The sequence below is a fragment of the Aythya marila genome, assembly GCF_965140915.1.
Source record: "Aythya marila genome assembly, chromosome: 4".
Classification (NCBI taxonomy): domain Eukaryota; kingdom Metazoa; phylum Chordata; class Aves; order Anseriformes; family Anatidae; genus Aythya; species Aythya marila.
Window position 1 is genome coordinate 15,579,773 of NC_139045.1, and position 27,507 is coordinate 15,607,279.

Here is a 27,507-nt window from a genome sequence, read left to right on the forward strand (position 1 = left end):
GCGGCTACTACAGGTACAAGCTCGCTGCTCACGAATGCTTTTTATTTAAAAAGAGGAATGCAAACCAAGCACTCGCTCCCCAACTTTTGCGTGTGAGCTCTGCTCAGTTCCTCGGTTATCCGTGACATAAACCACTTGCAGCACGGCCACCTCGTGCAGATTTAAACGCGGAGAAGCAGAAAAAAAAAAAAGGAGAGATGATAGAAAACGGAGGGGAGGGGGGGCAAATCTCGCAACTTTTTCTCCCCCGGCTCATTCCGAGCCTCGCTGCCTGCCTCCTCCCTCCTGCCAGCCAGCACCCGGGGGACCTGCGGCCCGCCCCGGGGGCGGCTCCGGCACCCGGCTTAAAGCTGGGCGGCGGGGGCGGGCCGGGGGCAGCCCCCGGTGCCAGCGCCCGGCCATGGCCCGCGACCGCGGCCCCCCGGTGCTGCGGCAGCCGCCCGGCTCCCCGCGCCTGCCCGCCGCGCTGCCCGCAGAGCCCCGCGGCTGGGGCTGGCTGGGAGCGGGGCTGTGGCCGGCGCTGGTGGTGGGGCTGCTGGCCGCGCTCGTCGCCTGGCTCTGGTACGGCAGCGGCGACGGGAGAGGCCAGGAGAGCGGCGGGGAGGCGGCCGGGGAGGCCCCGAGGGCGAGGGGTGAAGCGGAGGGCACAGGTAGCGAGCGGGGGGCTGCTGCTGCTGCTGCTGGTGCTGCTGCGGGGGGGACTTGCCCTGCATCTGCAGGGGTTTGGGCTTGCTGCTGACCTTAACCATTCTTTTTTCTTTTTTCTTTTTAATTGTTGTGCTTAGAGGATCTTCTGGCAAGCGGTGAGCAAGTGCTGCAGCAAGCCAAGGCTGCTGCTGCGCTGTCGAGCCCTCAAGAAGCAGGGGAGGATGCGCCGCAGCATAACCACGCTGAGAGCAGCAGGGCGGCCTGCAGAGCTCCGGAGAAGGAGCCGGCAAAGCCATGTGCTGCTGCCTCGGAGCCCGACGCCGGGGAGCATCCAGTTGATGTGCGTGGTGGCCAGGCTGGGCAACCGAGACCCCCGGTGGGACAGGGGAGCGATGGATGGTGCGTGATGAGCTCTGGCGGTGTTTGTAAGGATGGAAGCGAGGAGCAGCTGGGACAGCCAGCCCAGGTTCGGGACCTGGACCAGGAAGAGTGGGAGGTGGTGTCTGAGCACCTGGACTGGGGGGAGGCCGGCAGGAATGGCAGCGTGGAAGACTCGGACAGCAAGGAATGGGAACAAGGCGACTGCCCCGATGGGGACCTGAAAGCAAAGCGAGTTGCAGCGGTGCCCCCGATGTTTCAGAATATCCACGTGACTTTCCGCGTGCACTACATCACTCACTCCGACGCTCAGCTGATCGGCGTTACCGGTGACCACGAGTGTCTTGGCCAGTGGCACAGCTACGTTCCCCTCAAGTACGACAAGGATGGCTTCTGGTCTGAATCCGTTAGCTTGCCAGTAGACACCAAAGTAGAGTGGAAATTTATCTTGGTTGAGAATGGGAAGGTCACACGTTGGGAAGAATGCAGTAACAGGACCCTAGTGACCGACCACGAAGATCGAATCGCTCACCAGTGGTGGGGACACCACTGACTGGATTTTGGAAGCTGCTTATCTAATGGCAAACCTGCTTAGATTAAGCACAGAGCCCCTGTAAGTTCTTTCTCTTCAGTAGGAGACCTTCTCAGCTGCACAGCTCTGTAAGTCCCATATCAAACCTGGTTAAACTGCGTGAGCAGCAGATCTCGGTCACTCCCTTTAGGAGATCATCTGGCATCCTGAAAAATCAACCTCATGGTCTGAAGATTTGCAAGGTAGGAGCTGAAGGCATGAGCAGCATTCCAAGCAGCTGCCTGTCCTGATAAATCTGGACCCTGGACTTGAGTTTGTGCTGCTTTGAGTGGGGCTGTGGGATGTATCTTTGTGCTGACAGCTTAGGGCTTTAAAAGCATTCTAGGAAGTGTGGTTACCTGCACTGCAATAGGAACTTAAGTGTTTTAACTTATGTAATGTATTAAGTAAGCAATAAACACTTTCAGACTGACAGTCCTTTATAACATAACCTGTGAACTGACTCTTAATTAACTTGGATAGAGTTGGGTTTCTTGACCAGAAATCTTACTGCTAAAGGGTTCCTGAAAAGTAACAGGCACCCTTTGGAATAACAAAGGTCTAACTGCTAAGTACTTCATTTTTCTGCTCACTGCAATCTAGGAAGGACCTCAGCTCAAGCAAAGGCTTGGCAGATGCATCCTTTTTTAGTCAAATCATCACCCTGAGAGGAGAGCAAAGGTCAGAAACAACTGTCTGGGCTTAATAAATTACTTTGTCAGGGAGGGAGCAGGCTTTTTTTTTTTTTTTTAAAAAAAAAAAAAAAAAAACAAAAAACAAACAAACAAAAAAAAAAAAAAAAAAAACACCACCACCTAAACTAGGCTGCTGTGATAATCAGAGGACAGGATTCTCCCTGAAATATGTGGCACATCCTGCCTGTGAAAACACTACAGTACTGTTACAAAGTACTTATCTTGAGCTTGTTTCAAGACTAGTCTCTTCCATGTGAATTTGTTCTTGCTAATTTGAAGCCTTCCAAGTAAGCCGGATCACACACAATGCTTCCAGCATCAACCAGCTGTTATTTTTATAAAACAGAAGCAGAGAGGCTGCTCTATTGGCCTGCCTTTCCTAATTTCAGTTCCAAATGCACGATATGCCACTTCCAGCAAGCTCTTCTTCCTATAGCAAGGAACCTATTTGCAAATACCATGTCACTAGAACAAACTTGCTCTGCAGAGCGTAGTTTTGTGTGAGGTCTGGAAGTGTAGACATCAGCATTTCAGTATGGGACACAAGCATGTTGCAAAGCTAATTTTCTCTGCTTATTTTTTCTGCTTCACGTGGTGGAGCAGTCTCAGCACATGAACTAGACTAGTTTTGAGTGCTAGTTTGTGTTCTCAGGAAAAACAACCCCCTCCCAATTGTCACGTGACAGCACAACTTGCTCTGTGGGACAGTTACTTCTGCAGATAATGTTAGCTTTGCTTGCTGCTTGTCTCAAGGAACTTAAAGATTCAGGTGAGAAAGCTTGATTTCCTTACTCAAGGGAGCTTTCATACATCAGAAAGAGCAAGGTAGGAAATGGGAGTTTCAAGCTTCCTGTTTACTGCTTCTCTAGGATGAAAAGCACCTTTATTTCTGTGTGGAAGTGCTGCAGGTCTGGAAGGTATGTGGGATCACTGTGGGCAACTGGATGCAAAAGGGAGACAAAGGAGCTGACAATTCAGTAGGTGATTGCTGCTATTTCAGTGGTCTTTTAGGAGTGTGCATGTGCACACGCTAGTCCTGACCTCTCTCAACAGAAAACTAATGTGGGACTTAATTATTTACTGCACAAGTTCAAAGGGATTAGGACTTACTTGGGCTGACAAATTAATACTAACATCAGGCTTCTTTCATCTAAGGAGCTACTGCTTCGCTGTAATAAATGCTTCTCCTGTTTAATTATGACTGCTTTCTGTGTGTCAACAGAAAGCTGGGAAGCTCTGCATTTTTCGCACTTCCCTGATAAATTAAAGGGTACAATATACCCAATATACACAGGTATGTAGCTGAAATAGAAGCTGATCTTCAGGAATCAAGGATACCCAAGCCAAACATGTTCTTTCAAAAGGTCTGAAATTCTTTTTCCCATTTCTGACAGTGCTTTGAATAGTGAGATACTGTCAACTTTAAGCACTTTTTTAATAACCACTGCTATTTGAGTGTATTTATACGTACATTGCAGGCTTATCTGAGAAGATTAGCTGTGGTACTAGATTAAAGTATTCACTAGAAAGCCAATTAACCCACACTAGAATAGATTCCCTAATGCAATAATGAACATGTTTCAAACAGGCTAACTCTAAGAAGTCTCTCAAACTGAGGGCACTTTTTTTTTTTTTTTTTTTTTTTTTTTTTTTTTTGATTAAACACCCTGCACTTTGATCCTACACACTGCACATGCATTCTTCATGATTTCATCATCTTGCTCAATGATCAGAGTTTGTTTTCTTCCTAGTAGCTGGTATGGTGCTGTGTTTTGGATTCAGGAGGACAAAAATGTTGATAGCACACTGATGTTTTAGTTGTTGCAGAGCAGTGCTTACACTAAGCCAAAGACTTTCAGCTTCTCCTACTGCCCTGCCACTGAGGAGGCTGGCAGTGCACAGGAAGTTGGGAGGGGACACAACCAGGACAGCCGACCCAAACTGGCCAAAGGGATATTCCATTACCGCTGGATGTCACGCTGAAAAATAAAACTGGGGCTTATCCGGGGGAGCTGCTGTTGCTCAGGGACTGTCTGGACATTGGTCAGCTGGTAGTGAGCAATTGCATTGTGCATCACTTGCTTTGTTTATTCGTTTTGTTATTTTTTTTTCTTTTCCTTCCTTCTTTTCTTTCTTATTAAACCGTCCTCATCTCAAACCATTACTTCTTGCACTTTTCTTCCCCTTCCTGGGGGCTGTATGGTGTTCAGCTGTCTGCTGGGTTAAACCACAAGGCAGAGTTGAACAAAGTTGTCTTGCTACATAAAAATGGTTATGCTAGACTGGCTGAATATCTGTCTAATAGACCATCCTGACTGTGAGACTAGTGAACCTACGTGTGAGAAACAAGTTCTTGTTGACATTTCTACATGGATCTAGCAGCCAACAGCTCAGGATTTCCAAAAGCAAATAATAAAATGCCTCACTCACAGCTTGGCAAAGAAAGTGCAGCCAAAGACCTGCAGTTTAAACTGACCAGCTCAGACTCACAACAAACTATTAGACAATTTCATTACTTTTAGGTGAAATACAATCTAGTCTTATTTGTGAAGTAGTTTAGTGCCTACTGGTGTGCCTGGATGATAAGCTGAGCAGACAGCCTGAGGCTTGGAATGGGGACTGGGCTCCTGTTGGACATGAACTAGTTTTAAGTCACATACAGAAACTTGCATTGCATCTTCCCTGCTTCCTATTTATTTTGCAGTTGCCTTTGCAAAAACCATAGCTGACCCACATTTTCTTCAGGAGTTAAACTTACTGTTAGGAGTCTCTCCACATGATCCATTCAAATATATTAGACTGGTGTAAGGTTTTATCTGTAGGGTGGTGGTTGCCGTCTGTGGTGTCCTGCTGTGGTCAACATTTGCCTAACAGTCCTCCTGTTATCCACCTGTACAACATGCAATAACACAGTGTGATTCATGCCACAAAGTGCAGGGTGTATATAGCTGGACTTGAGCTCACATCTACAGCCCTTCACCTCCCCCAGGACGATCTTTCCCTTCTGCTGGAAGCTCAGGCCTGTTCCTAACTGATGGATTCCAGCATGAGGATGTTGAGCTGCCTTTTTGCTTGGCAGATCTCTCTTCTCTCTGGCTATTTGTACCTCTCCACCTGCTCCCTTCCATTCTCCCAGGTCTGCAATCTTTTGAAACTCCTTTTAGCTTGGCTCCTTGAACGCAACTGAGAATGCGTTTTTCAGTGACCTTTTACAAGCTGCCAGACTACGGAGTGAATACATGCTCTCATTTTCTACACCTCACCTTTTTCTTAGTAAATCTGTGGTAGAGCTGTCAAATATAGGCAAACTGTAATGCACAAGCCATCTAAAACAAGTGATCCTTTCAATACAACCCATTTACAGGAAAAGGGAGGTGCCTTTATTAACATTCTGACTAAAGCTTGCAACACTGTTGAAAAAAAAAGTAAATAAGTGGAAAAAAAGTGATTGAGAAATCCAGAAAATTACTTGAATTAAATCAAAATACAGTTGACAGTGACTGAAAAAAAACTTCAGAACAATTCACTAATCTCTTTCCCCACACAATAATTCCTCAAACTAATACTCAGAGGTTTGATCTCCTCTGGATGTAGTTCTATAGCTTTAAAGCCAACAAAACTAAGCTTGTATCTGGATGGGTGTGTGCTAATGAACAGCTTTTGCAGAGCCACAGATAATAGTCATGGTTTGGACAAAATTACAGTACTTACTGTAAACCCCTTGAATTCAAGCACGGAATTCCACGTTGCCATAAATCTAAGGCAATCACAACTTCTGAAAAAGCAGGCGAGCAAAAATGCTAAGGCTAGAGAACCTGCCTCACTGCCACCTCCTGCTCACCCAGGTACAGCTGCTCAGCCCCCTCTTCTGTGTTTGGGCACCAATTTATTTCAAAGGACGTCCTGCCATGTGTTTTGGTAGTACTGTCTATAGCATTCATAGCAAGAACTCCCCTGATAACATGCCAGCAGCTTCCACAACCGACTTCTCAGACAGCCTTGCTCAACTCTGAAAGGGAAGCACTTTTAATCTGCTATTCATGACCAGTCTGCCGCCAAAAAAAAAAAAAAAAAAAAAAAGGCAAATTCTGGAAAAGTACTCAATTTAGGATGAGTACAAAGTTCTTGCTCGCCTTTTATAGAGCTATCTTGTTTCCTGAGTTATTGTCAAATACTAGCAAAGCTTTGAAGAATTAATCTGATATTTTAACGATCTTAATACCTTCAAACTATTTTTAGTGTCACCCATTCTGTTAATTAAGTACATTAGGTCATTTACCCACTGCTGCACAGTCCTTAAATGCTACTTGATAAAAAGTGTTTAAATAAATTCACATATGCCAGATGTGCTAAATATTCCTTCCTGCTTATTACTAAATCTTATACTAGGAGTGGCCTTCAAAAAACATTTGTAGACACATACTAAGGGAAGGATGTGTGTTTTGGTGACTCAACTGCAGAATATTTTAGAGAGCAAGTGGAAGTAATATCCCCAGCTATTTTAGCAAACTTTTAGCAAACTAAGTTATACCAGACTATTAAAAAGTCAGTGTAGTTTCATAATGCATTTTTTCCCACCTAAACCTCACCTATTTCAGTTTTTATAAGAGGGACACGGATGGAGGAAGGATAAAAAGTCCCAAATAATCCAGGAACATACACTGCTCTGAGTCAAAATATGAGTGCTATGCTTACAAACTTAAGCCCAGGGCAGATTTTGTACTACAAACCAAGGATGATAACATGTAATGAAAATTACAACAAAAATACCATTTGATGAGTCCGTTTTGCTTGAAGGAATTATGGTATAGGATGAAATCTGTTCAGCCTTGCAGTTGTAGGCATGTGGTTCAAAACATTTTGATATCTCAGCGTTAACAGGAGCCACATCCAGGTTTCCTGCTTGAACTGGTAATACTCAGTAGCTCTGGGATATCCACATGAATTGGAACTTACTGAACTAGAAGCATGGGGGGAAAATGGTTTATTTTAGATTGTGGAATACACATCATTTCAAAACTAAATTTCTTAAAAAAAAAAAAAAAAAAAAAAAAAAAGGACCTGAAATCATGTGCAACATCCAGAACACATGGAAGAAAGCCCTTACTGTAACTTGAAGCAATCAGCAATGCCCTGTGGCCAGCGTCACCCACAACACATAGCTACTGACAACATGTGCCAGTGAAAGTCTGTATTAGATATTGCTTGGATGTCTTTACTCCTCTGTACTTCCCATTCATTTAAAAGTAAAAACCTGTAAAGAACGTCCTGGTTCAAGGCAAGAATTGCAGAACTATGAGAACCCTTATTATTACAGTTTATTTTAAACACAACATACATACATGAAAATAATCATTAATGCACATAAATCTTCAGTTTGACACCTTCTTCTCCTTTTCCTTTGCTTTCTCTATCTTCATTTCCTGAGTTCTGATCATTGATGACATAGCTGAAAATAGCAAAAGGAACAGATTATCTGAACACCAGCTTATGTTAAAATGATTGACACCTCAGGTGCAGACTCCTCAAGCTTTGTAATATCCTCCCACATGTTACACTCTGCATTTTTCATGCCCTTCTAAATAAAACTTTGATTTGCACTTCTTCAGATGCAGGAAAGATGGATCTAGTTGTGAATAGACACCATGTAATCTGCTTTCTGGTGTCTAAGTGCCAAATAGTAAAGTGATGGAAAAATGCTACTGATTTTAGAATCTCTCTTACAGGGCAACATTAAATTAATGTTCAGCCCAGTGACCATGACAACAAGTTTACTTATTATGCGTATATTTTTTATTTTTTTTATATACATATTCTCTTTGATACAGTTACAGTTGACACATTACAGATTTGTACATAGATTTTTATGTAGCATACAGAAAACAGACTACCTGAAGATGTTAGCAATGGCCAAGAATAAAAATGAGAACAATTACCTTATACTTCATATATGACCATTTTTTAAGCAAATCAGGTCACTTGAATGTCCTTGATGTGTGAACTGTATGATGTAGGGAAATACTGGTTTCCCATAGCCATGTAAGGAGACTTAAAAGAGAAAAGGTGGAGTTACTGGAATGTGTAATTCAGAAAAAGTGCAGAGAAAAGATATTCCATCTCATCTAGCATTCTGCCATTGCAGGCAGGGCTCATGGTAGTCTTATCAGTGACTTCAAAGGGAGCAAGAACAGTTCAAAAAAGTTGTCTATGACTGTGGTCATCTCAGATTAAAAAAAAAAGAAAAAAAAGAAAAAAAAAAAAGAAAACGTTGAAGAGGAAAGGATATGCTTGTAAGGCCACTGCTGGGAAGCTATGTTTTTTTTGAATCAATTGCTGTCACAGTATCATCCAGTTTCTATAAGAGTCATCAGCTTTTGACACGATAGCACATGAGGGCAGCCCTGACCAGCTGCCATGTTTGAAATGTTAAGGATCTTGAAGCTTATTAAGAGTTAAGGGGCTGAGAAACAACGCATCATGTAGTTAATCTAATTACTCTCTGAGGAGCAGGATAAAGTAGAAGCAGGTACTGGTAAAACAGGAACAAATAAACTGACATCATGTAAAACACAGAAACACAAGTAGTGCTTTGGCAGGTAACACAGTTTCTGGGGAGTGCATTTTAAATAAAATAGGAATGTATTTGGTAAATACTGGCACCTTGGCTTTTTCTCTGTAACGTTTCCACCTGGTTTTGCAGGCTTTCCATCTTGTTCTGTAGCTTCTTAGATGTGTCCTCACTAGTTTCCACAGACTGAGAAGCTATTGAAAAAATTACTTGTCTGCATGTTATGACAAAATAAAAGAGTCATTGTAAGATAAACTATTTAATCATTCCATCTAAAGTAAAGTTCCTAGAAAACGTCAATCAAAATTTCCAGTAGCAAAGAAAATGAGTGAGAAGGCAAGGTTATTAAAAGAATTTTATATTTTATTGCATTTCTGTTCAAGGGAGAATGCAAATGAATTTCTAGATTGCCTATAAATGTGCTTGGGAATGGGAAAAAAGTGTTTTATGTTAATTAAGTAATATTTATACCCACAACTTATAAATAAATCTCTGCCAGTAAATTTGCAGTGATTGCACAAAGGAAAGTAGTAGTGTCACTTTCATTTTACCAATGGGAAAACTAAGGTACAGAAAGATGCAATTTATTGAAACAAGGAATAACCTGAGCATTGCTAGGCAACTGACTGAAAGTCATGGCTGTGACTTTGACTTGCTAGATCTCCCATGGTCTACATAGGAACAATCTGGAGTTTAATTCCAATTGTAGTTGTGGAGGTAACCATACCACAAAGCCTGGCATTATGCTTACATTCCCTAAAACAAGTGAAATCCAGAGATGAGACACACTAGAGAGGAAGGTTGTGCTGCTCTACAGGCACAGAAATGTGCAGGTACCCATTTGGCCAGTTCAGCACATAGAGTGGGAAATGCCACACACCTTTGCACTCTGCTTATGAACAGGCATTTCTGAGTTGCTGGATGTGCACTGAAAATACAGGTGAGCTAATAAATACACACTTTGTCTTTGCACAGCCAGCCAGAAAGCAAAGGTCAATTAGCAATACTGTTCATGTTCCAGTCAGGCTGATTGCACAGTCCAGCTCTTTTAGATACCTTTCTACAGACAGAGAGAGGATCCTGATGTTTTTAAAGTACTGAAAAATGAAGTAACTGAGAAGCTTGCATTTATGTGATAGCAGTGCAATACAAACATGCTACAGTTATGCTGAAAATACAGAAAAAACAATTTCCAGCTGAGAAGCAAGACAAATCAGTCTCTTTTGATTAGATTTCTGCCAGTACTACAAGTAGCTTAGAGCTAGGTGGGCTACATTTCTATTACACTGCTACTTGCAGTGCTTATTTGCCTGCTAAGAGAAGTGGTTATTTTCAGATTTTAAGAAAGAGGAAGAGAAAAATTACAAAAAAATGTTATTTGGCAATTAAGTATCATGTGAAAAGTCAGTAGCTTACCTGCTTTTCTTTTTGTACCTACTTACATTTTGTACCTACTCACATTTTGTACCTACTCACATTCTGCAAAGTGAAGTAATAAAGCAGACCCAACAGCCTGGCTCATCAGTAAGTAATTAATAGACTACCTGGAATGGAATGCTCATCATCCTCATCCATTTTGTGGTTCTGGAAAACCTATTTTTCTACCACTTAAAGGCTACAAAGACACAGTCTTATATCAGTATTTTCAGTAAACCCCATAACATTTTTAGATGTGTTACAGAGATAATATCAACTATGAAAAATGTGAATATTAGACAACTTTGTTGCCTGTTATTGCAAATATTAAGCAACCCTACATGCTACATATTTACCCAAATAAAGAAATTCACTGGTTCTTACATTTAGTGGCATGTGGCACGTATGTCCTCTTCCCTTTGTATAGCACACTGATTAGCTACTATATTTTACTCACAACTCGTTCATCACAGAAAAAAACACCTCTACTTAAACACATCTGTGACAGGGCTTAGCTTTCACGAGATAGAAGTCTCTACCTTGTATCAAAGGCAGTCTGATGCAAGCAAAAACAGCAGTTTCAGGTAAGTGGGCCAGAACTCCTGTGTTTTAAAATGAACCACTGATAAGTTATCTTTCAATAAATTTGCAAGCTGTAGTTCTATTTTCTGGAACAACAGATCAAGATCAATCCTGTATCAGCCCTGTACACTTCAGAAACACCAGTGTGTATATTTGTGACAATGTGACTGGGTTCTGTTAGCTACGCATTACAAACATACATTAAAAAACCAAATGCAGAATTAAGTAAAGGTACCACAATCACAAATCGCCAAAGACTGGATCAGTGAACGATGGTGGGACTCCACAGGTTTTTACAGAATAATAGGAGCAGAATTTAACCTGCTGTTTGTAACTCACTTACTGTATTGGCTGGGAAGAGACCTAGCCAAGATCTTTGGATCAGTAAATGGGACTGGACTTACTTATCCAGGAGACTGTGGCTTCAATGTCTGGAGAATCACTTTCCCTCACAGAGGGTCTGTGCTCTGGTGAGGTGCTGGGGCCAGCTGCAAGGTCGTCTGGTGGAGCAGTTAACAGCAAGTGTAGTGGAGACCTTTCTCTGCACCTCTCAGCTGAACAGGCCTTCTTGGGTCTGGACTTGTAATGAAGAGCTGCTCAGAAGAATTCTGGGGTTTTCTCACAAAATCCCGCCCTTCAACTACTCTCCAGAAGACTGGAGAGTCTTCTGTGTAAAAAGTGATACCTGTAGGTATTTTGGAAGCTAGGGAAATCCCTGGATGTCATAGATGGTTTAATAGAATGCTGACAGTATCTACTTTCTATACTATTTAGAAGTTTAAAAAGAAGATTCATAGCAGTTACTCCTCAGGACAGACAGAGGAGAACTAAGCTGTCTCTGAAAAAAATAAAAAAAATAAAAAAAATTGACCTAAATACTAAGAGACAACAAATTTTCAGCATCTGTAGGCAATTTTCACAGAAAATTCACAGAATGTAAAATTTCTGCGCAGCAAAAGAGAAGAAGGCTAAGCCTACTATCTTCCAACCTCGATGCTCAAAGACATACCCTTAATATTCATATTTAGGTTAATGTCACTGCATTTTAAACGGTACTGACCATGCAGCACTTTCAATAAAATCAAGGGAATCCTTAATGACTTGATCCCTCTCAAAAGCATATCAATATTTAGATACTTGAATACAGAATACAGGCTCTTAAAGGCCTAAACTTAGGCACCAGAATTTGAAAGTATTATCCGTACTAATTACACAAGGCTATTACTATTCACAAATAACTGTCACAGAAGAAACCCATTTTAAGTGTTCTGGTATCAGCCTCCATGGAGCTTGTTTGCACCAAACCACGGATTTTGCAGCAAGGTTTGTGTGTTTGTTTTTTTTTTTTTTGAATAATACTCAGTAACGTGTCAGTTCCACATCCATGGGGAGCACTCATCCTCAAATGCAGCCAGTGAAAACTCACCAGGGGATGTGAAGGGCCAGGTCGTGCCTTGGGATTGATGGTCTGCAGTTGGTAAGCATAAAGGATCCCTGCAAGCAAGAAGATGGCAAAAACTTGCAATATTCTGTAAATATTGTGCTAAGTTTTGGTAATGCTAGCTAGCCTCTACAGTGAGAACATAAAGCTCTCATATGTAATCCCCACCTCTTCTACATGTATATTAAAGGCAAACAATGCAATTAAGTTCCAGAGCTCTTAGAGGGATGAAAGAAACATCCCAGCTTTGTTTTGTAGTTCCCAGGAAGTTTTTAGCATTATGAATAAAACAAAAACACGCTCACAACTAATGCAGTTTTAAAAAAGCCTTAGAAAATGAATTTTGAATGAGTACTTTGAGAAGCAGGTAGCTCAGCTAAGTGAGATCACTTCTAACTGGACAAAAGAATCCTGTTTAATGCTGCTTTCAGTGGCAGAGTCTCTAGTTGGAGCCTCCCCACATGGAAAAGACATAGGGCTGTCAAGGTCACAGCAAAAAAACCTTGCTATTAGGTTTGCTACACTTTACTTTTTTAGAAGATGAGCTGCTTTTTTAGCAGAGTAAAATTGCACACAGCTATATCCTAAGGGTGAAGAAAAACAATAGTAAAATAGTTACGCACGTTCACTGAAAGTCTATTAGACTGGTAGTGAATTTAGATCACTGAAATAAGGGCTATCTTTGGGAAATAAAGGACTACATTTTGTACAAATAACGCGTAGTCATGGAAATGGAAAAAAATGTATTGAACTTCTAATTTTGACAACTACTGCCACTGTTATCTTCTTTCTTGTTACCCACATGACAGAGCCTAGATCTAGCTTCTTCAAACCAGCTTCCACTTATTAGGAATGTGCTTTCTAGTCCGTATCTCACCTAACGACATCAGATAAGTACCATCATGTATTCATGCCGTTTCCAGCTTTGTCCTGTGCGTTTTCTCAGGCACAGTACATTTTTAGAGTACAGCGATATTTGATGAGAGAACGAAACGGATCACTGATTTATATCCGAGCAACAGACAGACTGACTTTAAGTACTGGCATTGAGAGACACTTAGAAGTATTCCAAAGAAGTAAAATCCTGCTGAACTTAGTGTTGACCTTTTGTAGAAATGCTCCCTTTCCTCCAGCAGCTCTGCAGTTGTACCTGTATCTCTGCCAAATACACCCTGCTAAGCCTGCTTCAAGCATACAAAGTGCTATCCTTATCATGTAAAACCTTCTTCCCCTGTCAGGTTTTTTGCAACAACCTCAAGTTGTGAATAGAATTTTTTTTTTCTTGTCCCTAAATACTTGCTGTTTGACATCTTGTTCTGATATGGTAACTTTGGATACAGCACAATTCTTAACTAAGGCACTGAGAATGGAAGTAAAAATAGAAATAAAAACAAAAATCAAGCTTCATCTCAATTTTCATAGGAGATAATCCATAACATCTCTCCTCTGCCAAACCTATCTTGAGGCATCTGGTTCCAGCTTTCCATTCACCATTTGTGTTTCTTTTGGTGGAAGTCCACTATTTAATTAACAAAATATTTATTTAAAAGGAAATTTGTTCTATGGGGGATATTGTCACCTTTTTCTTTACAAAAAAGGCTGAAGTGCTGAATGCCTTTTAGCAGTCATCCTCACTTGTTTAAAGCCAAGAAAGAAGAGAAAGAAGGAATTCTATGTGAAAATAAAAACATAAATGCCCAAAAGAAAGCAATAAAGGTAAATGGTGTAGTCACTTCCTATTTCCCTGCCATCTGATGTATCTGAGGAACCAGGCAAACCACAGAAGCTGTGGAAGCTTTTGGCCATCTCACCTTTATTCCTAAGACTACCTTTCTTGCATAAAGATATCCCATACTGCTCCCAAAATACATGAATGTCCAAATTCTAGTTTTAGAAGACAACAGAGGTATACCACACATGACAGAAATAACAGTTTACTGCTCTTACACAGTGTTCCTTATGGTTGCTAAAGGTGATGTTTTCCCGCCATCGCTGTCATTCTTGCCAAGATCTACAGAGGAGGTGTTATCATCTGAGCGTGTTAATTCTTGAGGAGTCCTCTTTAAGTCCTGCAGTGGTTCCTCCTTCAAAACGCTTAGCTTGGAAAGCATCTGAAATAAAATCATTCTGTTACAATACATTTTAATAAAGATACAGCTTTTCAAAACACATCCAAAGTCACATGTTTTACCCCCTCTTTTCTTGTTAGAAAAAAGTGGGTTTTGGTAGTCCTAATTAAAAAGTGGTAGAGGCTAGGTCATGATAACTTGAAAACTGTCAAAATACTAAATGTGACCACACTCTTATCTGGAAAGTTATCTGACCAAAATATGTAAAGAAACTAAATACAATTAAAGGAGAACATAGCTGACATAACTGTGTTTTAAATAAACATTGTAAAAAGGTTACTACTATTGTCCCAAGGTCAAAAACAAAAAATAAGCATTTAATTATAAGAGTATTTTTTCTCACACAACCACAAGCTTTTTCACAACAACCCTGTTACCTTTTTAACCTGTGATTCCAGGTCTTACTGTACAGAGAACAACCAGCTTGGAAGGTAGTAATATTAGTATCTCAGGGTGCTTTCTAGGCACTTGTTTCTCTAACAGCTGAGTTGTCTGCAATTATGAACTACTTAATTGTCACAGCCCTGCTCTGCGATGAAGTGCAACATCATTCAAATGAAACCATTCCTTCCTATGAAGAACTGTTTTTTCCAGAGTACTCAACACATTGCATACTCAAAGCATTGCTCCCACCAACTTAACCTTCATCTGTGCACAGAACGGGCACTTTTTGCTGATGCATTTTTATTGAAAAACATCAGGTCCGTTTTGGACGATTATACAAAATCTATACAAAAAAAAAACAGCAAAAGATTTTTTTTCCTCAAAATCTATTTGACTTGATGTTTTCTATAATGGAAAATCAACATAGCAATATAACCCAATTTAAATCTAATGTCAATGTACAAACACAAAAGAAAATAAGGGCAGTGTTTTATCTTCTAGGATAAATTTGGTCAAAAATCAGTGAAAGCCAGCTTGGAGAAAGATTTAAGTATAACAAGCAGTAACTTTTAGAAGGTCAATCAGATGGTAAAATGTATCAGGAACTATGGACAAGTCTATTTTCACTACCAAATATACGTGGTTGACAACAAATACCATAAAACAAAAAAAGTAAAAAATGAAGTTATTGGTGATGCAAGTAAGATGAACTGCTATTACAATCTATAGTGTGGTTATTTTTTATTGTCTGGTTGTTTTTTTCATGTATTTCACAAGCAGAAAGAAATAGAATCTGAGACTCCACAATGAATGAGAAGCTATAGACAATGATTTTGTCTTCGGTGCTAAGAAACTGCTCTTGGATGTTTCTAGCGGATGCTTTCCCGTTCAGAATCTCCATGTTATTTTTAATCTTTGGAACATCCCTGTGTCAGTACACTTTCGCTCTGTGAATCGGGTACTCACGTGAGGGGCACAGCTGGCCAAGTTCAGGGGAAGTGGCATAGCAGCGGAGTACAGGCGGGGAAGAGGCACCACGTGCTGTGGATTGCCTGAAGCAGAAGCTGATGAGTACCCTGGGCCCTGCAGCTCCTGTGGAAGAACGCTAATCCTGTGCCAAGCACAAGAAGCAGGTACCAGACAGCAAGCCCTAAGTAACAGCAGATCACTTTTAGTCACAGCTTTCACAATATGCAGCACTCAATTCTCAAAACACTTTCTAGTTTTTATCGTAACTGGATACACCAGTGATCATTTCATCGTTTTCAGAATTTTTAACAGATGCTCAGGATTCTCTCAAGTGGAGGACATCTCAGGGCTACCACAATACTAAACTTTTTTTTCTCCCCTGTTTGAAAACAAAACAAAACAAAACAAACCACCTTACATGGAAATTTGTATCCTAAAGAGCCAGAACTCTGAGCAGCTGAAAATTACTCTTCCTTCTGGAGCAACAGCAGCTCACCTGTAAGGCACCTTGGACTTACATGTTAGCCAGACCAAAATGTAGAACATAGCCTATGAGAATACAGGGTTGTGCAGAGAGCAAAGCATGTGAACACCTGCCAGGCTGCAATGCAGATTTAACAGAGGAGCTCCCTCAGTTTCAGTGGCTTGATTTGGTCCAGCACCTCATTTTTTTTTAGTTTTCCAATTTTTATTATCTTGATCTGCTTCCCCATACTTTTGCTGTGGAGACAGTGCTCAGAGTCAGGACATAAGCTTTTAAATAACATTGCATCCAAAACAAAACAGAAATAAGTTCTACTGTAACTTGACCATAGATGGCTGCTAGGATCCATTAGACCCCTTAAATAACACACGGGGAAAAGTGGTCACATTCCTGCACTATGTTTAACTAGATCTGCTTCTTTGGTCTCTAGAGTCAGGGAACTTTTTTGCTCAGGGTATTGAGAGACTGCCATAAAGATTGTACGTCCATCATTCTGCACCAGAAACCCAAACCATTACTCCCTGAGCAACGTGACCATCCCATGCTGGCAGGGAACCTTCAGCTGTACCAGTGGCCGTATTTGGATCCATCAAGCAAGCTGCCCTTCTATTTTTAACATTAGCCCAATTTAGCAGCTATCTGAGCTGAGCTAATCTGAAGCTCCCTACCTGCAAGGCCAGCTAGCTCAATCTGAATGGCTTTCAGTTTGCTCATTAGTTGGTCTTTTTCCAGTTTCGTATCATTAATTGCATGGAGTCTCTCAGTGCACGTTTTTACCAGCTTAACCTTTTCCAATTCCAGCTTGCTCAGTGTGGCCTCTGACTTGTGTATTCTAACTTCTTCCTCCTCCTTTGCAATCTACTCATATAAAAATAATAATTGTGTAATATATAGATGTATATATAAATTAACCACAAAAAAATGAAAACATCATCATTACTTTAATTCTCATTTGTCAGATAACAATCTGGAGCATGAAAGAAAAATGGAGTAGAAAAGCAGTTCTGTGAAAATGAGTAATCCACGCAAAAAGGGTACTCCAGAGTCTGATCTGATGGCTTTCCAGCACGTTTAACCTTACTAGGTGTACGATATCAAAATTATTTCCATCCTTTTGCACCGTTACCTCCATGTTCTTTAATACTCAACTGTCCTCTGATAGAAGTGCATGAAATTCCCTATCTGCAGCAAATTTTTTCAGAAGCTGCCAACCTGAGTAAGACTACCATATCACATAATTTTTGTCTGAGAAATTGCCAGTTATACAGTGTTCCCAGCTTGGAACTCTGAGTGCTCACTGTCTGTTATTTCTCAGTAACACTTTATTTCTTGTTCTGCTACTCATGTGGACCATTCTATTCCTCAGAACAGCATATTACATTCCAGCTGTGGCAAGCCTTTTGAAGACTGCTTTTGCACCAATGAAATACTCATTTTTGGTGGGAATGTGCTCATATTATTCTTCACCAACTCTTCCAGTGTTGTTAGGATTCCAAGGACAGTCTCATATTGACTTTAAAACCAGACAGTGTTGGAGTATTAAGGTGCAGATTTACAACAAGAAAATATTAACTGTATTACAGACATAAATACACCATCATTTACTGACCTTATGTTCTTGCACTTGAAATTTCCAGTTTCTTTCCAATTTCTTTTAAAAGCTGTGACTTCTCAACTTCCATCGCTCCAGCAGTTTGATACTGCTGGTCTACAACTTGGATCATTAGATCAATTTGCTTTTGCAAGATCTCAATAATCCTTTCCTTCTCTATTACCTGCAGCTTCAGCGTTTCACACTCTGACTGCACATCATGTAAATGGACCTCTTTGTTCTTTAGATGCTCAAGCTCCTGCATATTACTGCCAACATATGAATGCAGCTTCTTGATTTCCTTATTGGTAACCTCGAGAGCTGTTTCTTTCTCCTTCAGACATGCCATAAGATTTGACACTGTTCTCTCAGCAGTCTCCAAATCTATCTGTTTGGCTCTAAGATCTTCTTGAACTTTACCGAGTCTTTCCTTGGTTGACTACAGTTGGAAAGTCAAGGAGGAGATTCTTACAATGGTTTCAAATTTTTCCTTAACTGCAGCCCTCTGAATAATAGCAATAAAAGGAGTGACCAAGAGAAATGTATATTTCTACCTTCACAACTTCATGTCACTTTCTGATTTTCTACAGTACGTCTTAAACATCTGTGAGTTTCAGAGGAAAATTACATCAGTGTGGTCAGATCTACACTGACTATATGAGTTTTGGTTTTCACTACTCATTCTCCATTTGATAAAGTACTAATTGGAATACTGGTTTTATTTTTATTTTTATTTTGGTCTGGTATGTTTAATTTTCTATGATAAAAAAAAAAGAAAAAATGTTACTTTAAAATTTAGAGCAGCTGGGGCTAAAAAAACCTTAAGTGTTAAAAATTGATCAATTGCACTATAAATGAAGTTCAGTCTACAAGAAATTATTAATTTCCCATCTTGAATCACGTTTTGGATTTTTTGTTATTTTCTTACCATTAGCAACTTTCAATTACATGTTTACATACCTGAATAGCGACTATGACATAGATTTACACCTAACAGACAACAGGAATATTGGCTAAACTAGTCTGGCACCTCCTACATGTTTTCTCCCAACAAAGCAGTAACTTTCAACTTTACATATTGCTTCTGTAATTATTTTCAATTACATACAATCTCAACACTAAAGTCTTTGATACCATTTCTGTCTATCCTAAAATCAATATAAGCAGCAAAATGAAAAGAGATTATATTGTGCCAACTTCAAATGAAAAACAATAAAGCATTACCAAGGAAGGCTTCTGTGATAAATATCCATCCTTACCACTAATGAGAAATGTTCACTGCTTGTTTCATTTCCTGCAGTAATTTATTACTTATTCTCCAGAGCTTAACTCTTTTCTCCCTCAAACATAATACTAATAGTACATAAATTATAAATGTAGAATGTAAATAATATTAAAAATACTAATATACACATTTCTTAGCTACAAATGTCAAAAATATGAATTAAAAATGTAGCCAAACTGAATTAACAATATACATTTCTATCAATAAGAACTTTTGTTATTATTTTGGAAGCTAGGACTGTGTATATTGTTAAAGCTGAAGTAGAGAACAAAGCAGCAAGCTTGGAGAATGGCAGAATGGAAACAGAAACTACAAACAAAGGGAAAAAAAAAAGGATTAGTAAAGTATCTTAACATTCAACTATGCAATCATTATGCTGGTTCCAGTCTTCTCTTTCAGCAAACTGCAGGAAAAGATTTACTTAACATATTCTTGAATAGGAGAACACCATACTGAACGAAGTAATTTCAACATCTCCTTCAGAAGGACTGTAACACCAATTAGGCAAACAAAACTAATGAAACCATGTAAATTCATCTCCCAAAATTCAGTTGTTAAAGAGTAATCTTGTATTTTAAAAAAAGGATAATTACAGAGCATGAAGCCAGTTTTTATGAAACCAAATCTTTGTGGCAAATTTTTTAACTGCATTTCATTTTGTGAGTGTTCTCAATAGACCAAAAAGGAACTTTTAGCGCTGTTACAAAAATCCTGGGCATGTCTTACAAAATATGTGTTAAAGGGACTTAAGTTCCTTGACACAGGGATCCAAACTGTGAGGTTCCACACTTTCAAACATTTTGAAATTATGACATGTTAACCTTAATTCTGAATGTCAAAGGCCTTTGGGAAATAGTCGTAACAGTCAATCCAAATTTCTAATCAAAAATAATCTTCAAAATTAACTATATATATAAGGGGGCTGTCACACTTTGGAAACAAACAATGTGCAAATGAAAAAACCTGCAGTAAGGCGACACTTTTAGAAAGCAAGGTGTTTGTTGTCTTTTTTTTCCCAACACTATCACTGCTCACACCAACAATTGATGAATCCGGTCATTCAGATTTCCACATTCTTGGTTGTATCGATCCCGTTCGTTCTGAACTTTTGCTACCTCAGAATGAGCTAGGTGCAACTACTTCTCAAGATCCTCCACCTAAATGAAAAGCAAATTCACGAAGAATTATCTTAATATATTCTACTTTAAGAAGCATACTGGCTTTCTTTTAGTTTTCTTCTAGCTTCTGCTCTAAGCAAGTCTAAATGTCATCTTTTGATGGAACAGAGTTTTTCCCTAGGTATATTCACAATAGCATTTTTTTTTTTCCCTAATAACTAAGCTCAATTACCTTGTAGAGTTAGCTCAGCTTCCTGAGAATTAATGGGATTCCACCCTGATCTGCAACTCTCCAAAAATTCCTTACTTGTAAAACGAGTAATCTTCAACTTCCTAGAGCTACAAATTCTAAGCAGCTACAGAGAGCACCAGGGCCTTTTCTTCCCCTACTTGCCTGAAATCCTTTTTGAGAAAAGGGATTTTCTGATCCTCTGGAATCCTCCATCAGGAGGAGAAATTACAGTAAACCCTAGGTATTTCTCCCTTGAACCCTCCCTACACAACTACTTTGTATTTCCACAGAAAATCTAAGCCTGAAGCATGTCCTCTACAGAGCTCAAGGACTGCGTATGGCATTACCAAGAGGACTCCCACAGGCAGTGACAGAAAAAGTTCTCCTCGGACAGGGCCCTCCTAATTAAGGGAGAATTTGGTTCCAAGACTATCCAGATGTGTTCACCTTGTGTTTAAAGACACAGCAAAGTTTTTCAGAAGTGCCTATGCCCACGGGCAGGTTTTATGCAACTAAGACAGTGAGGCATAATTCCCTAACTACAAATACATCAAGAAATATACAGGCAAACATGTATTGTTCCAACCGATAGTCACACAGTTCCTGTGGAAGGATGCAACTTTTGGCAATGTATGAGATGGCAGGCCAGCCTACAGCCCTTTTTAATAAAGGGAAAGGTATTAACATAGGCTTATCCAAACAGAACACTTATATATTTACATTTATATCTCAAACCTAACCACCAAATTTCTTGACTGCTGAAAAGTATCTGATATCAACAACATACCATGGCTTACACCTACTACATCAAAAACTTTATTTGTGAAGGCGTTTTCCTATGAGAGAAGCTGTGGAGAAATGCTTGTTCTAAAACAGATAGACAGTTGTAAAAGCTTTATTTAGATTCTGCCCCACTCCTTCCTGGACATAACTCCACATAACAGCCTGAGATCAAATGATCAACTTGTCTTTCACTGAAGCCTACCTAATAACACTTAATAATATTGCACTTCCTATTGAAAAGTGGTTTTTATTCAGGGACCAGTAGTCTATTGTTTCATAGGGAAATGAAATGAACATTTTATGCCATCTGTAGATTGCAAAGAATAGTCTGAAATTGATGCAGTGTTTCCAATTTTACTTGTTATATATAAGATAGATATTCTGAAAGAGAATATATTTTAAGGAATACACACTACAGTTATAGTTTTTTACTGGATATGATCTTATGATGTGTACTGCATGATTTAGGTAAAAACAAAACAAAACAAAAATACAACAAACAAAATGTAGGTACACAGACCTACCCGAAAAGCACACTCTAAATTGTACTCTTCCTTGAGCATGAAAGATAGTAACAGAGGCTAAATACAGTTCACCATAGTTCACTTGTGATACTGTAAAAAGTCACTTTCAGAATTGCCTGGTGTGAGTTTTGATGCATGTGAATCAAACAGAACTGGTAACAGTGAAAACCTATGGAAATGATAAAACACAATGTCATTCCTGCTCTGCACATCTGTCATGGCTCCACAGGCTCGACCTGACACATCCCTGTCATTCCATCCTCAGTCTGTTTTTGGATCAGAGAATATCAACTGTGCCAAATCTCATAGTACTCCTGTGACCTGTACTTTCCCTTTCCAGCAGCATGTAGGAGAAGGATGCCTAAATCTTCATGACTTGTAATCTAAGCTGGATTTGGATCCAGCAAGCATTTCTGCATGGGTCAGCTCTACTAATTTTTAAAGAAGTGGAGAGCATTCAGGTCATTTTCTATAGAAAACATTAACTAACTTTTACCAAAAATAATTAAGAATTTAAAGATATTCTGGTGGTTTATAAAACTAGAATCCAAAGCATCAAAGTAAGTGAGTGAAGCAATGGACATGATCTGGAAAGGGCATGTAAAATGGGTAATTTCTGGTCCCCAGATCTGGTCCCCTTCATCGAGAGGAAAGATCATGAAGCTCGAAGCTACAAATCTCGTATGCAGAATATGAACCCCAATATGCTGAGGTAGCTTTGTGGCAAACTGCAGTGAAGGAGGTAAACCCACTATGTATGCTTTGATCAGAACGGGGTACGCAGAGGACAAGCCTGGAGATTCGGAATGGAGTTCTTACTATCAGATTTGCCAGGAAACATGTTGACAGTATTGGACTGAGGTTTGGATTCTTCCCTTCTCTCTCAGCTGGCTTTGAGCTAACATTGCAGTTCTGCTGTTGCTCAGATGAATCTGCTGCTTCATGTGCTTAGAAGAATTGGCTAGAAGCCTGAAGAGAAATGTCTCTGGGGATTAGCTTGTTTTCCAGGGATAAACCCTTCTCTACCCTTTGTGCTTCTGAAGGTCTTCCAGGAGGACCCCTTAGAAACCCCTTGGAGAAGAGGCATGGTAACTAACTGTGAGAGGAGTTGAGCTGGGCCTCTGCCTCTCTGCTTCTGTTAAAAGGCCCCACTGAAGAAAAGCAGGACCTTGGGGATGTCCGGAGGCCATGTCAGGCCCAGACCTCAGTCCCCATTTGTTGTGTGGCCCATGCACCTGTGTAAATGCACAGGGAAGAGGATGAACACCCTAACAGCTTGTTGGACATGGGCAGCTTGCCAAACCTTCATCTGGTGTATGATGATACGAAAGGTGCAGTGTAACTCAGTAGACTTGGATGTGATTTCACTATAGTGTTTGCTAGGCAGCACATTAAGGAACTGTTTGGTTCCTTGCTGTTGCTGAGTGTTGCTTTGAACTGGGATTGTTCATATAATGTGACTAAGTACATCCTAATGCCCTGTGTGTGGACAGTATCTACAACTTTGTGTTCTAACCCTAGAGTAAACAGAAACAGATCCCCAGATCTGGTCCCCAGGGAAATGGCTCTGTCAAGGCAGTGCCACTTAGCACGCAACACAGGGAATATTTTGGAGGAACTTTCCAAGTGACGTCGCCACTCTGGATGTCATTCTGAAGCAATGTCTTATGGGCACCAAGTTCTGTGGCGCACAGCCTAGCCTAAGCCGCAGTTGGAATCTCAAGCTGTCATCTCAGCTTGACTGGCACCTGAAGTTGGAATTTTGCAGAAAAAATTCAACAAAGCGCTCCACCAGTCTTACAGCATTCAAGCTTGAGACTAACAGATGACAGAGACTATCCTGAGCAACATGGTCTGAAAATGATGAGTATGTTTCATTATGTGCCTTCCTATGGGTCACAGGCAGGGATCTAAGAGCGTGATGTGGCTTGTCTGAGTTTGGTTTAGTGAGGCATGATTGTCTTATGCAAGCGGAATACTGTAATCAAGGGGAACTTTTTCTAACATAAAAGCATCTGAAATTTGAAAGATCCAAAGGCAGCACTTTGAGCTGCCGACAGCATTAGTACTAGGATAATTACATGTGTGCTGCACTAAGACTATCTAGATAACGAAAAACTCTCTAGATGCTGAGTTGTTTCTGCAATCTCAGATCCTTCTTGCCCAGATCCTTCTTCTGCCCAGCGTAGTGGGCTGTGTTCTCTTTAACGCTGTGCAAGCTTGTGGATCTTGGTAACTCCTCACTGCATGGGGACTGCTGGTGCTTTCGCCTGTTCTTCCACTTGCTCTGCACATTTGTTAGGCATGACACTTTTTGGGCAGAGGGGCTTGTTCAGATCACGTAGGGCAGTTTTCTCTCCTATCTTAACTGCAGCGATCCTTCCAATTTGCTGTTGGCCAGCAGTCCTGCTCCCACCAGCTCAGTATGGAGGGAAAGATCCATTTGCATGTTGCTGCCTCAGGCATGACTGGGATATTCTGGGTGTTCTCCATCTGTCATCGCTGGGTGTAAGAAAGTCCAGAGCTGGGGCCTGTTTTTATGGTTTGTGAAACGGCAGAGATTCTGTGGTAGGACTGTATGAAGTTCTCTCCATCAGTATGTAGCAATTCTGTGTAACTATCTGGAAAAAATTGGTTTAATTGCACGTCTTTATGGACGCAAGTAACTTATCAAAGTTGTTGTATAATGGTATTTAAAAATTGGCTTGAATACACAGGGACTGACTAGCTGTCGTTTTTACCTGCATTATGTTCTATTGATATGAAGCGTTGCAGTGAATTTTATGATTCTTAACTTACACTGGGACACTTCTGGACAGCTGAATGCTTCTCAAGAGCTGCCCTAATCCCTATGCACTCTTGTTCTTGCACTTCCCAAGAAAAAAAAAATCGTCAGAGAACTTTTCTGGGCAGTACAACTCAAATAAATAACTATTTTTACCGCCCACTTTATTCCTTGTTGGTATATTTTCTAGTGGTACAGTGGAAGAATCTTCTTGTACTGCACATATAAGTGATAATTGAAGGACAAAATTACTTCACTTATTTCCAGAAGGCATCATTTTTGGTATGTTCTCAAATGCATTCTGCAGAACTGTTTTTGTTAGAGAAATATAACTTGTTCCTAAAAATAATACAAATGATGCTCGAGATAATATCATTTATCTTGTCCACTCAGTTCTTCTGAAGCAAACCCTTACCAAAAGATTTTACCCATCTGTCCGGAAACTTTACACATCAAAATATCCAGTTTACCCAGTACTACTTGTTACACACGAATCTATACACACCTTGTCTTCATACAACCTCCTAGATTCTTGTAATTCAGAACGCAGCTGAGAAACTATAGATCCCAGGTGACTGACTTGATGCACATGCACCATGTTTTGCTTTCTTGTTTGTTCTCTAAGAAATATTTTAAAAGGAGAAATTATGCTCACAAAAGCATGAAACATTTGTCGTTTTTGCTGTAATCAGTAAGAACACTAAAACTTACTGCTTTAAAGTACAATTAGTGTTCGGTTGATTATCATTCCACGTTTAAAACATACTGTCTTATTGGCCAGATTTGCTGTCTGAGAGTTCTCACATGAAATCATACAGACTCAAGTCTTAATAATTTTTATTGCTGGTTATGACTCTTTTTAATCCTCAACCAAATTGTAAAAAAGCTAAGTCTGCTTTCAAATGCACCCCAACTATTCCATAATCTGAATCAGAAGCATTTTGCTATCAGCTATTCACTTTCAACTATGCAGGTCAGTCATAATATATATGCCGACATTTAAGTCTCATCTTAAGTTTGCAGCACTGCATGGCATGTCCTCGATTTTTAATTGGTAATTGAACACTGATTTCTGAGTCACCAAGTAGCTGGTGAGAATCAGTGTCATTTTCTTCTCATTCAATTATTGCCAAAGTCAATAGTACCAACATATCTGTTTCTTCCCCCAAATGAAAAGCATTTAAAATTACCCCTCATTACTATTTATTTGTACCTTTATGCAAACAGCCCAACTGTTTACTCAGTCTTGTCTGTGACTCAACAGATAATGTTACTGGCAATTAATTTTGTATCTGAATCCATTGAACATATAGAAGGCAAAGCCCGTGGTGCAATATAGACACCTAAAACTGCACACAACCACAGCTCTTAACTGTAGCCAGGTACTCTGCAAAAACTGTTCACAACTCTGATACTGGAAATACATCATTCAAAAAGCTGGTGGCAAAAACAGAGCTGACAGCTAGAGCCACAATTTGAACTTCCACCCACTTTGCTGGTGCTGTTTCAGAACCACAGCAACCGAACCAGTCCTTGAGTGTGCCAATTCTCGAAGTTTGCCTAATGCATTACTTTTTGCCTGTATATAGCGTGATTCCCTATTTCTTCATTTTTCTTTTTTTCTCTTCATTCTACAATTTATGCAAGGACTGCCTAAGTTTCAGATATTAAAAAAAAAAAAAAAAAAAAAAAGTAGGGCATAGAGTATACCAGCAACATAAGCTGGTATACTCTAGAATAAGCTCTCGCAAATTAAGGTTATTCTTAACATTATCTGTACGATAATCAAACAAACATACTGAACCTTCTACATCTGGCTTTGGATACTATTTGCATAGCTTCGTGCTCTTAGCTTCAGCAGTTAGTGCTGCCACCTCCTGTTCATGTTCATTTATTAGTTGCTCAATCCTGTTTTAAAAAGAAAATACGGGTTATAATTTTAGTCTTGGCAAAAAATAACCTCTCCAATGTACAGGTAATCATATTGTTCAGTAGTCAGAAAAGAAGAAGTTTAGAAAAGAAAAATATCATCCTTATCCTTCTCAGTTGACCATTAACTCTGAAACTCATTAATGATCCCTCTTTTTTTTGGAAAATTTTTCAAATAGTAGGTACATAAATGTGTATATGAAAATCACTAAATCTAATCACCATCTTCAACCCACCCCAAAAGAGTAAAATCACTGAATATCACAAATATCACTTTTCCATTGCTGAATGACCCTGAATCTAATATTAAAAATAATTCTGGGCTCCTGCAAATTCATTATCATTAGGCCTTACTGTATCCTGATTTTTTTTTTTGCAGAAATCCTGCTGACATATGGAAGAACTCCTTCCACCGTGGACAGAAACAAAGTACACAAATTACAATCATCAGTGCAATTCACCCCTCACAGTAGATTGCCTTGGGTACCCATATCCTTAAATTTTGTGTTCACACCTTTCCTGTCGTGTTAGTATTAAGGACTACACCTTCAGCATCTGTTTGTTTCCATTTTCTTTAAGAATGATGTTGACCACAATGACGGATATCAGATATAGGATTTCTCTAATTAAAAGAAAAAAAAAAAAAAAAAAGTATCCTACCTTAATTCCTGGATATTCTCACTCATATTGACAGCATCTGTGAAGAAGAAATAATTGTCCTTATTTTCTAATATATTTATCAATATATTATTTCCTAGTATGTTAAGAACCAACTTTATGTCATAAAAATGAATCCTGTCTATCTACTTTTAACTAGGAGAAATTCAAGGATATTGAGGTGGATAATTCTTTTCCTTCATAAAGCCTTAGGCTTTGTTTTGTCTGGATGAACACAGATGCACAGTTTTATAAATACTTGGTATCATCTTCTGTTAAGTTTTTCAACAATTAAGTGGTAAATCATATATACTGTCACTTTCTTATAACATTTCCAG

At 39.7% G+C, this 27,507-nt stretch overlaps 2 protein-coding genes across 2 annotated transcripts; one reads left to right on the forward strand and one right to left on the reverse strand.

Moving 5' to 3' along the window:
* Positions 1-382: 382 nt before the first annotated feature.
* Positions 383-2,280, forward strand: STBD1 (starch binding domain 1). Its single transcript, XM_082760075.1, has 2 exons — positions 383-650; positions 786-2,280. Exons 1-2 carry the CDS (start codon positions 401-403, stop codon positions 1,577-1,579), a joined length of 1,044 nt encoding a protein of 347 aa, XP_082616201.1. The 5' UTR covers positions 383-400; the 3' UTR covers positions 1,580-2,280.
* Positions 2,281-7,529: 5,249 nt separating this feature from the next.
* Positions 7,530-27,198, reverse strand: CCDC158 (coiled-coil domain containing 158; the record flags this gene model as incomplete). Its single annotated transcript, XM_082758623.1, is given in 12 exon segments — positions 7,530-7,741; positions 8,953-9,054; positions 11,263-11,451; positions 16,934-17,123; positions 17,888-18,295; positions 18,299-18,361; positions 20,179-20,277; positions 20,281-20,298; positions 25,089-25,201; positions 26,402-26,433; positions 26,435-26,491; positions 27,173-27,198. Coding segments are annotated over 12 exon segments (1,374 nt in total). The 3' UTR covers positions 7,530-7,664.
* Between the last annotated feature and the right edge of the window lie 309 nt (positions 27,199-27,507).

Coding starts and splice junctions, on each gene's coding strand:
- STBD1 (XM_082760075.1), top strand. CDS start 401: ATGGCCCGCGACCGCGGCCCCCCGGTGCTGCGGCAGCCGCCCGGCTCC. Junction 651..785: donor GGGTGAAGCGGAGGGCACAG/GTAGCGAGCGGG, acceptor TGTTGTGCTTAG/AGGATCTTCTGGCAAGCGGT.